Raw genomic sequence first — 13714 nt, forward strand, 5'->3', positions numbered from 1 at the left:
CTGTGCTTTGTGCTTCTGCACAGACTCAGTCCCATCACCAAGACCAGACTTGGGTGTCTATTTGGAAACATCTTCTTCAAGGCTGGGCCATTGCCCTAGACATGCCCGGTGTCCTGTCAGCCTCCGAATTTCCTGGTTTTGGAAAGAGTTAATGGCCTGGAGCGTAGCTAGGCCTGTGTCCAGAGAAAGGCCCACCAGCCTTTTTCCCAGGCTGATCTTCAGTCTGTGCTTCTGCACAGACTCAGTCCCATCACCAAGACCAGACTTGGGTGTCTATTTGGAAACATCTTCTTCAAGGCTGGGCCATTGCCCTAGACATGCCCGGTGTCCTGTCAGCCTCCGAAGAACACATTTCCTGGTTTGCCCTGCTCTTCCTACCCTCTTTCGACTTCCCCAGCTTTTCTATCATCACCATCTTTTCTATCCTCCCAAGGGAAGGGTTCTACAATGGCATTTGCCCCTCGCTTCCACACTTTCTAAAATAAATAACTAAATCCTGGTAATTTCTGTTGTATGACTGTTCTGCCCCATGCCCTGTACCATCTCTGGGAAGGTGGGACAGAAGAGCCAGCCTTGAGCTGCACCCAGATGCTTAAGGAACACGCTGCTCTCTGTCTCTGAAGTGGTTGGTCCCTGGCGAGTGCAGGGAATTTGCAAACAGAACAGGCCCAGGAGAAGCTGGCTGTTCAGTCTCTTGTAGTTTCTTCACAGCTGTGAGTTTAGTGCCACCATGTGGCTGCAAAACACTGGAGGTTGTGATGGCTGATTGACTGTTTTCTTCTACAAAGCAGTAGGTATCAGCTAATGCGCATGTTTATATGAGGTTTTGTGCTTGTGAGTTCCTTGAGACCATTCATTTAGCTTTTATTTTATCCTAACTTTAGCCTCTTTCGAGGCAACGTGATACCGATAATAAATTGCTCCTGGAAAAAGTGCTTAGCTGGTTCAGAGGCTCCCAAGTGTAAGGTCCAGCACCCAAAGAGCGGCATCTTGCATTGCAACCTAGGAGCACAGCCATCTACACAAATATGTTAACGTCTAGTACAAAAAGACTACAGAACAGTACTGCTGATACTCTATTTTTTCTGCTACAGTAAGTCCTTGACTTATGAACATTTGAGTACAAACTCTCATAGGTGTACTGTATAAGACTCACTCTGTCCGATTGTGAATGTTCTCCCAGGTGGAACTCATTTATAAGTCAGGGACTTATGGCACATTGAAATGCCCATTGGCTTTGAATAGATTGAATTTATAACCTAAAAGGGTTGCTGCTTGTAGCTACAAAGTGCCCTGTTTTTATAGAAGGGGATACTGAGGCCCAGAGAGACGTGAGACTTGCACAAGGTCTTCTAATCTTCAGTGGGGTGGGAGGCCACAGGATCCCCTTTGCTCTGGGGGTGGGGTCTGCTGGGCCGTTGTGCTTTTGAGAAGCCCCAACTCCTGTCATCCTAGATGCGCCTGATGGAGGAGGAGATACGGGACTACCAGCGGGCTCAGGATGAAGCACTCACAAAAAAGCAGCTGCTGGAGCAAACACTAAAGGACCTGGAGCATGAGTTGGAGGCCAGGAGTCACCTCCGAGATGACCGCGGCCGGCTGGTCAAGCAGATGGAGGTCTGTGCGCTGCCCCGGCAGAAGAGAGGGCTGGGAGCATTGTGTGTCCAGGCTAAGGACCCTGGGGATGAAAGGAAGAACCTAGGAGTCAGTCTGCCTGGACTTCTTTTTTTTTTTTTTTTTTTTTTTTTTTGAGACAGGGTCTCACTGTGGAGCTCAGGCTGGCCTCAAACTCATGGCTGATCCTCCAGCCTCAGCCTCCTCCATGCTGAAGTCACAGGTGTGCCCCACCACCCTGGCCAGTCTGTCTGACCTTCTAAAAAAGAATAATCCTCAAGAGCAAAACTGGCCACTAACCAGAAACTTGCCACACACACACACACACACACACACACACACACACACACACACACTCTCTCTCTCTCTCTCAGGTGCACACGCACACGCGCATGAGCACGTACACACATGCTTCAATGTAATTTAAAGATAGCCTTAAAAAATAAGGCTTAGACTTGGAGAGAAGTTAAAATTGTCCGGGTTTTGATAAAAGACAGACAGTGCTCGAGGCCAGGGGGGAAACAGCTTAAATTCAAAGTCAGTGGAATTCCTGATTCAGCTTTGCAAATAAACAGAAATAACATTTTGAAACCTCCAGGGGACTTAGCCTTTTATATCTAGGGAGTGATGTTTCAGCTCTTGATGATGTTATTAGCTGGGCCTCTTTTAGAGACCAGCATAATCTGATTGCAGTTTTATTACTTTTCTGTGGGGTTGCTATGTTTTGCTAATGTCTTTCTTAGGCCCGATCTTTTTAGGGGAGGTCATTTTCAGGCAAGCTAAGGTCAACCTGCTTAACTAGAAGTGGATTTTTCTAGAGCCAAGACAGCTTTTCCTGTGATGGGAAAGAGCCTTGGTGTGAGCAGCCCTGGCCTGGACCTTGGGTGCCACTGCCGGGGTCTGGACACTATGGATTTGGGGCAGGAAGACTGGTGATTTTAGTGAAGATTAGGTTCTCAGGTCATTGCCTGCTAGAGTTTTATGATTAAAAAGACCATTTTTCTGGCTGACTTAAGAACTACAAGCAGTGGCATGGCTAAGCTGCATTGGCTGCATGCAATATTTCAGATATTTCTCCATTAATAATAGACTGGCTTTTGGGGGTGTTTCCAGGACTCTTGCTGAGTCAGATGTCTTGGCTGTTCCTTCACTAGCACTTAACAAACTAATTCTCAGGACTCAAGAGCTCTCCATGTAATGGACATTTTCTTTAACGAGTGCAGCTCTTGCAGACCCTTGGAGATTTCTAACTATGCTGAGGTGGGCTGGGAAGAAGTGGGACCCTGAACAAACAGCACCTTTGGGGAAGACCCAGTTCTGTCCAGAGGTGGCTTCTGGAGCGCTGTTCCTGGAAGGAAGCTTCCTTGTGTCCCTATGGGTTCTGAACACCGGCAGGGAAGGCTGTTTGCAGACAGTTTGTCATTCATATGAGTTCTAAGAGTTTAATTTTGGGCATTTATGGAGACATCCATCACTTGTCAATCACCTTCAGCAATTGCAAAGTCAATATTTATATACAAATGCTGCCAGTTTAGGTTGCAAAACCAGAATGCTAATTGCCTAGAATCACTAATTGCATTTGTGGCTCTGGATCTACCCAGACCTATGACAATTCCACCAATGACCAGAGAAACAGGGGCAAAACCTACACAATCCCTAGTACCAGGTGGAGTGGTTTGATTGCAAGAATCTCTCTTGATATGCAAAGCTATTTTGAAACTCTTCCTTTTAACACTTCGTGATATTAAGTTGAGAGTCACCAAGAAGACAGATTGTTATTCATGTGGGATGATGGGTTTATCAGAATCGGCCACCACCATCTTCACCCACCAGTGCTCTGGGGAGGTGAAGGAGGCAGCTCCTGTGCCTGCAGGAGTTGGGCTCTTGGGAGCTCTGAACAGCAGGAAGGCAAAACATAGCCCCAGCATGAAACACATTGAGATGTGCCTAGGCTTGTTTCTTAGGCCTCACCTTGAGTTTTAGCAGGCACTGGGCTTAGGTATAACTTTTTTTAAAAGTATTGACTGATAGGGCAAGAAAAGATTCAAAGGAAATGTACCAAAATATCCTTAGTTTTTCTATTCAGGCCTGGGATGCTTTTTTTTTTTTCTTTTTAAATGTCTTTTCTACACGCACAACTGCATTTTTACATTACCAAAGCAATAAAACACGTGCTTTTTAACATAACTGCTTTGGGCAATGTAAGAAATAGACACATCATGTTCCCAAAGCCTGGTGACACTCAGGTCTCCTTCACCCATGGGTTTTCCTTCCACAGGGCAGTGCTGGCTCCTCCCGGTCAGCACAAGTGAAACGACCCATGTGTGTGATTTCTCGTAGGACAAGGTGTCTCAGCTGGAGCTGGAGCTGGATGAAGAAAGAAACAACTCAGATTTGCTGTCTGAGAGGGTCACTCGAAGTAGGGAGCAGGTGCTGTACAGAGGCTGACTGGTGAATGTCTGTCCCGCGTGAAAAAGGAAATGTGAGAGGTTAAAGGGGAGGAGTCAGTTAGAGCTGTGATGGAAAGTTCACACCACGTGGGAAATGCCAGAGGTTGAGTCGTCTTCATCACAGTGGGCCGCCAGGAGAGAGGGACCAGGGACTGTGTTCTGGTCAGGGCTGAGGCCTTCCGAACCTTCAGTTCACCAAGATGTTGTGTGACGTGTGGCAGCTGGGGCTCTGTTAGGCACAGAGAAAGCGCGCTGTACCCTGCACCCTTCCCTGGAGGAACTTCGCAAGCGAATCAGCAGAATGCGCACCCTGGGCGTGTCCAATGCACAGGTTTGGGACCCCCCGGGAGGTGCTTTCTTTGCAGTTTGGCAAGGAGTTTCCCTTACATTTGATCCTCATGACAATGCCGTGAGGCAGTCAGGGGCCGTCCACATCCTCTCTGTAGGGCACAGACCTGACTTCCTGAGCTGCTCCCTCAGCGCCATCCCAGGGTTTCTAGGTTTTTGCCTCCCCTTCTTGACCAAGTGGGCCAGAAGAACCCTGCAGGGTGCACCGGAAGTGGCTGGGTTCCCAAGAAAGTGGTGACATGGTCTGCTGGGTTCTGTGCCCCTCCACACCCAAACCATGTGACAGGTGAAACGTGAGCCACTTGAGACAAGGACTCACAATATGGGGGGCCATTTAAATCTGCCCTTTAGCCTCAGCCCCCCATTCCTGTGCTTCCCTTGGATCTGAGTGTCTAAAGGCCTTTTACCTTTCTCTTGACTAGGACTGACACTTTATTAATTAAAAAGAATGAACAAAACCTTGGAGTGATGCTGGGGATAGATTAAGAAGTTATCTGATAGCAAACTCTGAAATATCAGAAGTTTGGGCAAAATCTACCCCTCTCTGTTATCCGGTCTGCTCTGCCACCTGCTTATTCATGCACTTTACCTGCCCTTCTAATCGGGGTAATGAGGACTGGAGGCTGCATTTCTTAGGGTGACACCACTGTGACTGGTGGTATCTGTTCAGAGCTGAAGATAATTGCTTTTTTTTGGTACTGGGGATCAAACTTGGGACCTTGCGCTTGTGAGGCAGGTGGTGGAACCACTGAGCTAAATCCCTGGCCCTACTTTTTTTTTTCTACTTGCCTACATCTCCCCATTGTCAGGTTTCTTTGTAAATGAGCGTGCTCCTCCTGCCCCTGTGCCCTTGACCATAAATAAACAAAGTTGCAAGTCACTTCCCAGGTTTATGAATGGCACAAAAGCTTCAGCGGGCCTGAACCAAGCCAGAACCCAGGAGAGAGCTCAGTCTTGCCCCAAAGTCCTTCCAAGTTTTCTAAGTTCTCTTACCCAGGGGGGTGAAGGCTGTTTTGCTCTGAGTTCCTGCTGGCTTAGCTAGGCAGCCTCATTTCCACAGAGCACTCCAGCATTCGATGAGCATTCATAATGACAGAAGTGACCAAGAATTTGTTTTGCCAACTTTTCTTGTGACTTCTGCACAAGGGAGGGGTGGTGGGAAAGTATGTCGTCTTAGGAACACCCAGGCAGTTAAAGCAGAATTCCAGTCTCATGTTTTACACCAAAACCCAAACACAGATGCACTGGACCGGAACATGGAGGTCCCCTTGGCACGGCTGCCCAAGGTCTTGCCATACCCGGTCCCTTCCTTTTCCCCTGGACGAGCACTTAGGTTTTGGGAAACAGGACTGCTCTGCATGATGTGGCCAAGCTTGAGAGTATTTACACTGAGCCAGGAACCTGAAGTCCATACAGGGAGGAACTGAGGACAGCGAACCTGGGCTGCAGGAAGGGCCCTGTAGTGGGAATCCTGCTCGTGCTCTTGCATTAGCCTTTCCAGCCTCCCAAACCTATAAAAATGAGGTTGCTCATCCAGGAGATTCTGAAGGCTTTTCTAAATTCTAACCCTGAAATACATCGGGAAGGTTTTATGAAACCCAAAGTGTCTGATTCGCCTTCTGCAAATCACCTTTTATCACGTCTGTCACATGTGAATTATGTGCCTACAAGGATGAGCTCTGCAGGTGGCTGTGTCCCCTCACCCCTTTAGCTCTGTTTCTTCCTGCAGTTTCCTCCTTCTCCTTGCTTCTCTGAGAAGGGACAATAAAGCCAGTTTGTTACTCATGAAGAAATCGAGCAGCAGGTTCAGACTGACGTTGGAGCCCCTGCGGGGAGGGGCAGCCCGTGAGCCCGTGCTCAGGTGTCTCTGCCACCACCTGGTCAGTGAGGGCAAAACCAGCTGACAGAGCCCTGCCTGCCGGAAAGCATTTGATTCTCAAAGCTGAGGTTTAGCCAAGCCTCTCCATGCTCAAGCACGGGTGGGCCTTGGGTGTAGACAGACCAGCCAACTGAGAAGCCACTTCAAGCCACTTAGGAAACTTCCAGAGCCTGGGTCAGAATCCGAGTGAGAAGAGGGAAACTTCCAAACCTGAGCCCCTCCAAGGCTGACCTCGCAAGACTCCAGGACGCCCAGAGGAATCCAGGCTCGGGGGACTTCAGTTTTTGCTTTCTCTCTTTCAATTAAAAAGTTAAAGCTTGCAACTCTCTACTTAAACTCTGAATTCTTACAATTTCTTCGGACTCTATACCCTGCCCCATTGCCCACTCTTCTCCCCAGGCTCAGGGGAGGATCCGGGTGGAAACCAGCACAGATTCTGCAGCATATTAACAAGTGGAGCCTGAATCTGGAGAGACCTTGAGGCCGGTTGTCTCTCCAGACTTCACGTGTAAGGGACGCGGCGTTGGAGCCCAGGGCCCTTGTGTGCTCTGGCTTGAATAATGGCGGTCAACTGCAGAGCTGGCCTTGGGCCCTTCCATGCCAAAGGGAGCCTTGTGTCTCCCAGTGCTTGCAAAGCATGAAGGATATTCTGTTCCTGCATTGCTGGAAAGCTACAAAGTTGCTGGCCTGCAGGTGCTAGGGCTTAAGGAACTGGATCAGGCTTAATAAGTGGCAAAGTAACGATAAAAAAATGCAGGTACTAAAGGTAAGGGAAAACCCAAGCAGCACAGGAGGAAAGACCTTCGGGTGAGGGCTAGTGGAGGAAGCTTGGCTTGGGCTCAGCTTTGAAGACGGTATGTCTGAAACCCACTCAGGAGCGGGCATGGCATCTAAGAGGGAATGAATGACATGAATAAAATTCGTCAGGCAGAATAAACACACTGGGGGACAAGGAGCAGACAAGTGTGTTCGTGGTTTCCGTGGGAACAAAAAGAGGTAGATTTGCAGTGGCAGATTGAGGTTTTTCAGTGGCCCTGTCCATGAGGCAGTGGGGAGCCATTGAAGGTTGTTGAGCAGGACAGTAAAAGACACAGTGCTGTTGTAGAAGATAAATGCGGCCGGAGGTGGGGTAGGGGTGGGAGACAGGGCTGTTCCCGGGAAAGAAGGTGGTTGTGAGATCAGGATCACTTGCCTGTCGCTCTCCTGTCTCTGGCATTTCTCTTTTTTGTGTGCGTATTTCACTTATTATGAGTTCCCAGACTTCTTGGGCCTCCCGTTTGCTTATGTGCTTAAGGCAACATTGTTCAGACGGACAGATTCAGGGGATCCTAATGGAGAGAAAGTTTTCAAAACTTTTGGAGGCTTGGACTTTTGAGTCTGTTTTTGTTTGAGTCTGGCTGATGTGAAGGAAAAAGAATGGGATTGGATTTGATAAAATAATTTCTTTTTCTGTGTAAAAATTAAAAACAAACCAAGGTGAGGAGTATCTGTTTCCTCATCCAGTTTCACCATAGACAGAAAGGTTTCTGACTGATGGATGTGCAGAAGAAAATTTGGTCAAATAGTGGTATTTTAGCAGCACTGGATCTGTTTAAATCTTGAGAAATCTACTTTTCTGCCCCTTTTACAAAAATCTCAACAGATGCCCCCAGTAGGGGGAATTCCTGGATGCCAGCACCAGGCCGGTCCCTCAGGTGTCTTCTCGCTGTGTTCAGGGCTTGTGAGGGGCAGTGACCGTGATGGTCACACTGCTCCTAAGAGGTGGGGCTGCAGTTTGGTTCCATCCCTGTGCAGGACTACAGAAGGGTCTCCCTCAAAGACGCCCTGCTGACAAGCGCACTTCAGCCTTGCTCCCTTGTTAGAAATAGCACCCTGGTGTTTGGTGAGCATTTAGGTTCGTTTGATTCTCGCCTGAGTCTTCAGGAGCACGGTGATCTGACAGCCTGAGTGATAGCAAGTATAGTGGGCAGCAGATGTGCCCAGCAGGCTGCTGTTCCGGCCCGGTGGGCCCTGCTGAGCCTTGGTGGCTGAGGGCAGACAGTCAGTGGACTGGGGCTACCCGGGAAGAGGTGTTGCATCCAGTTGGCCATGCAGGCCAGAGAGGACCCAGCCCAGTGGAAAAAAATGACTCATGTGGCCCAGGCAGCTGGTTGGCAAGGAAAAATACCAGCTCAGGCTTTGGTAACATCACTGCTTTTCCAGTGCTGGGCGAGGCTGCCCTGTTGCCTTGACAACCACAGGACAAATCCTAGTGGATAAAGTTGTAGGGGTCGCCAGTCACTTTTGGGAACTGCTCCTCACATGGCTGCCAGTCAAGAGAATCAAGACTTGTCATGTAGAGGTACAAGATCCCAACAATGAATGTAACTGTACTGTATCCCTAAAATGTACCAATAAACTCAATTAAAGCTGGAAAAAAAAAAAAGAGTACTGCAAGCAAGTGTCCTTCACAGAAAGCTTGCAAAAGATCAAAGTGGGCTTTCTTCTCCTTTTAGTTACAATGATCCTGGGTTCAGAACTGCTTTGTAACGTATCAGTTGCTCAAAATCCAGTGTGCAGTTGATTTACCATGACTTTCTTGTGATTATCATTTTTTATACCAGCCCAGAAGGGCACACTTGCCCACCCCTCCACAGCCCAATGATAAGCACAGGTGAGGGAGTTAAATATTGCAATTAGCAGCTGTAAGTGTGGTATTTCTGGCTTTTCATTAACCCAAAAGGCAGCTGCTTCTAACCCTGAGGGCTGGCTCAGGTCATGGGTGTCTCTGACATAAAGCCCATGGAATTTGATCCTGTTATTTCTGAGCAAAATGCCCAGCATTTAGCAGTCTTTCAGTTCAGCCATGGTAAACGGTTGCCCTCCACCCCTGCTCTGTTTTCGTTTGACTGGGGAATTTTTGCTTGGTCTGTTTAATACAAACCGAAGAGCAAACAGCATGCAAAGTACGGTACTCATGTAGAGAAACATTTCTCCAGCCTCAGCTTTAGCTCCCTGGTCCTGAGCAGGAGGCTGTCCAGGCTAGGCAAATTTTTAAGGGTACAAGAATCTGATTTGGACATTTCTAAGTCCTCAGGCCAGTCCTAGAAGTCTCACAGGGAGAATCACAGCCCAAACAGCGACCCCTAGAGCCCTGGCTTGTGGCAAAACCATCTCTTAGGGAATTGCCCATAACACCATGTGGGATTCTTTGTCTAAGGCTTTGTGGGGTGGGTTTATTTTAGAATACGTACCAGTCCTTTTTGAAGAATTGAAGGAACCCTGTCATGTTTGCCAAAAGACTAAAAAATTGTCTGGTTCCCGTGATTGTTAAGTTTTATGGTCCTTCACCCTGATCCGTTTTACACTTCCGTTTCCACATCCGTCTTTTGAGATGGTGTGGTGGGACGGGAATAGTTGCTGTTTGGTTTTCTTCTTTCCTCCGGTGACTCACCATTTTCTTGGGGCTCTCCAGGGAGGCCTTGAACCTGCAGAGGCCCTGGAGGGTGGGCCTGTAAGAGCTTCTCTGTGCAGGGATGTCTGTTTCCTGGTGGTGTGACGTTTTCCAGCTTGTGGCCATGAGGGACCTAGACTGTGGCCAGGGGCTGCAGCTTTCAGCTCAGGGTTTGTCCTGAGGCCCCAGCTGAGCCCAGCACCGTGACCTTGAATCCTCAGTCCCTGCTTCCTTCTCTCTCATTCTTGTCCCAACCTGCCTCTGAGCTGCCTGTGCCCTAAGCTAAGGGTTCTTCTCTTTCTCCTCTGGCTCCTCCACTGTCCCGAGCACACCCCTGCTGCTCGCCCTCACTTAGACCCATCCCTGCCCAACGACGTCTCACCTTGGATGGCTCATGGCCATGTTCGTGGTGCCTTTGCCAAATGGCTTATGGACTTTCTTGTTCAAGTTCCTTGTTTGGGGACAAAGCACCCACACAGGTGAGGGGCAGAGCCAGGAAGAGAGCTGGGCCAGGGCTGCTAGTCTGTGTATTTGCTTCCAGTTGCAGTGAAAGGTGCCCCTGTCCTCACTTGAGTGCTAGGCAGTGCCCAAGGGTGTGAAGTCCCATGGCTTGCCCTTTCTGCTGACCTCTCAGTGTGAGGCTCCGTGGGTTGGCACAGAAAGTACCTTGTGAGCTGGGCTGCGCCCTTGCATTCATTAGCCTCGAACCCCGAGCCCAGGAGCAGTTACAGGAACTGGTCCAGTGCCTTGGGTAACATGTGATTCTTGGGGGCTCCAGGGCAAGTCCAATGGGATGGCCAAGAAGTGTTCTTCCTGTGAGCACCCACTGATCCTCTGAATTGCTGGAATTTTCTCCTTGTGCTCTACAACGATGCCGAAAGAAGACTTGGCTGCCCTCCTGCATGTTAGAGGTGTTTTGAGACATGATATTTGTACACTTTTATTGGGTACATTGTGGTCATTCAACACGTATAGAATGTGTAATAAGCAGGGTAGTAAGACTTCCCATTGCTTTAGCTAATAACCATTTTAAAGTGCTGGGAACTTTGTGCTTCTCTATTTCAGTCATTCTGAAATATATCACAGATTGTTTTAATCAATAGTTACGTGCTGTGTGAAAGAACAGGAAGTAATTGTTCTTGTTCCATTTTGGTGCCCTTTATTAAACTTCTTTCTGCCCACCTCTCCCTGCTGCCCTTCCCGGTCTCTAGTGAGCACTATTCCATTCTGATTTTTTTCTTTTCTTTTTAATGAGACTGACTTCTTAGTTTCTACAATGAGTGAGAAAGTGCGGTGTTTGTCTTTCTGTGCCTGACTTATTTCACTTAACATAATCACTTTCATTTCTATCCAAGTTGCTGAAAATAACAGGATGCCATCTTTTTAGTGAGGAAATAGCATTTCATTGTGTATAGATACTGCATTTTCTTTATCCATTCATGCACTGGGGGGCATCTAGGTTGATTCTGTATTTTTTTTTTTAATATGTGTGGGTGAAGCTACAATAAACTTAGGAGAGCAAGTATCTTTTTGGTATAATGATTTCATCATCTTTGGATATACACCCAGGAGTGGAATTGCTGAATCATATGGCAGTTTCATTTTTAGTTTTTTGAGGAATCTCTATAGTGATTTTCATCCCCATCAGTAATGTATGAGTCCCCATTTCTCCACATCTGTGCCCATGTTTATTTTTTGGCTCTTTGAAGGTGAAGGTGATGTCTCATTGTGGTTTTGGTTTGCGTTTCTCTGATGATTAGTGAAAGTATCTTTTTCAGGTGCTTGTATGTCTTCTTCTGGGAAGTGTTTTGTTCTTTAGTTTGTTTTTAAATTAGATCGTTTTGGTGTTCAGCTTTCAGAGTTCTTTACATGTTCTGGATATCAGTCCTTTGTTGGATGATAGTTTGCAATTATTTTCTTCCATTCTTTAGGTTGTCTGTTAATCTTGATTATTCCCTTTGCTGTGCACAAGCTTCTTAGTTTGATCTCCCTTGTCTATTTTTACTCTTGTGGCCTGCGTCATTGGGGTCCTACCTACAAAAAGTCATTATCTACAGCAGTGTCTTAAACTGTTTTCCCTGTATTTTTTTATAGTAATCTCACAGTTTCAGGTTTAACATTAAGTGTTTGATCTATTTTGAGTTGATTTTTGTGTACTGAGAGGAAGGGATCCAGTTGCATTCTTCCGCTTATGCACATTCAGCTTCACCAGCACCATTTATGGAAGAGGCTTTTCTCCACTATGTATTCTTGGTGGCTTTGTCAGAAATCATTTGGCTGTATGAACATGGATTAATTTCTGATTCTCTACTTGTTACATTGCTATTTGTATCTTTTTTATGACAACACCGTGCTATTTTAGTTAATATAATTTTGAAGGCAGGTATTGTGGTATCTCTAGCATTGCTGCCCCCCCCCAAGTCCTTTTGTGGCTCCATATTAGTTATGGGATTACTTTTCTCTTTTGGGAAAAAAATTGGTATTTTGATGAGAATTGCATTGAATCTGTAGATCATTTGGGGTAGTACAGTCATTTTTAACAATGTGAATTGTTCTATTCCATGAACATGGGCTATCTTTCCAATTTTTGTGTTCTCTATTTCTCCCATCACTGTTTTTGTAATTTTCATTATAGAGATCTTTCACTTCTTTTAAGTTTATTCCTAAAGATTGTTTGTAGTTATTATGAATGAGTTTGTTAAATTTACTCCTGAAGATTTTTTTATAGCTATTATGAATGAGATTTTTCAGCAAGTTCACTTTTGATGTGTGAACTGTTACTGGTTTTTATATCCTGTAACTTTACTGAACTTGTAAGTTTTAACAACTTTTTAATGGCATATATAGGTTTTTCTATATATAAAATCATGTCATCTGCAAACCTGGGTAATTTAACTTACTTTCCAATTTAGCTGCCCTTTTTTTCTTTCCCTTGCTAAGACTCCTAGTACTACATTAAATAAGAATGGTAAAAGTAGACATTCTTCTCTGGTTCCTGATTTTAGAGGAAAGGCGTTCAGCTTTTCCCACAGTCAGTATGATATCGGCTATTGGATTTTTGTAGGTAGCTGTTAGTATTTTGAGGTATGTTCTTCCCATACCTAATTTGTTAGGAGTTTTTTTATCATAAAGGGATGTTAATCTTGATGAATGCTTTTTATTTGTCTATGGAAATGCATGATCATATGGTTTTTGTTCATTATTTTATGGATATGTTCTTTCACATTTGTTGAGCTATCTGTGCACCTCTGGCATGAATTCCACTTGATTGTGCTGTATGTTCTTTTTGAGGTGCTGCTGAATTCAGTTTTTTGGTATTCTGTGGGGAATCGTTGCATCCTTGTTCATCCAGGAGATGGGTCAGTGGTTTTTCTTTTGGGTTGTATCATCATCTGCTTTTAGCATCAGGGTAATGATGGCCACATTCTTAGCAGAGTTACATTCATTTTAATTTTTTGGAATAGTTTTTAAGTTGCAGCCCAGGGTGGCCTTGAACTCCAGATGATCTTCCTACCTCAACCTCTCAAGTGCTGGGAAAACAGGTGTGCACCACCACATCCAGCTGGAATTTCTTTTGTGTTTTCCAATTTTTTAACCATATAATTGTCTTTGGTAGTTTCTTATTATTTTTTGTTCTGTTTTATTATTGGTATATGTTTGCCATACATAATAATTATAACAATTACATTACTTTGGGGGAATATATATATAATATCTTGATCAATGCTGATGCCTTTCCTCTTTCCCCATCTCCAAAAAGTCTTCTCCCTGCTTCCTACTCTCTCTCCTTTATTTTACTCTTAAATTTATTTATAATTATGGGTTTTCTCCATATAAGAGAAACCATGCAATAAGTCAGACCTTTTGTGTTTGACTTATTTCACTTAGCATTATGGTCTCAAGATCTATCCGTTTTCCTATAAATGACTCAAATCCATCGATCTTTATGGCTGAGTAATACACTGTGTGTGTGTGTGTGTGTGTGTGTGT

The 13714-nt window shown here is 45.8% G+C and overlaps 1 protein-coding gene across 1 annotated transcript in view; it reads left to right on the forward strand.

The window, feature by feature from the left end:
• Positions 1 to 13714, forward strand: part of LOC104874242 (cingulin-like protein 1) — a 24743-nt gene that overhangs the window by 3658 nt on the left and 7371 nt on the right. The window contains exons 3-4 of the mRNA XM_010641269.3: positions 1456 to 1617; positions 3955 to 4044. Coding sequence (XP_010639571.1) covers positions 1456 to 1617; positions 3955 to 4044 — 252 coding nt within the window. The remainder of the gene's footprint in view (positions 1 to 1455; positions 1618 to 3954; positions 4045 to 13714) is intronic.

Source organism: Fukomys damarensis, unplaced genomic scaffold, assembly GCF_012274545.1.
Source record: "Fukomys damarensis isolate Sample0158 unplaced genomic scaffold, DMR_v1.0_HiC HiC_scaffold_25, whole genome shotgun sequence".
NCBI classification, from domain to species: Eukaryota; Metazoa; Chordata; class Mammalia; order Rodentia; family Bathyergidae; genus Fukomys; species Fukomys damarensis.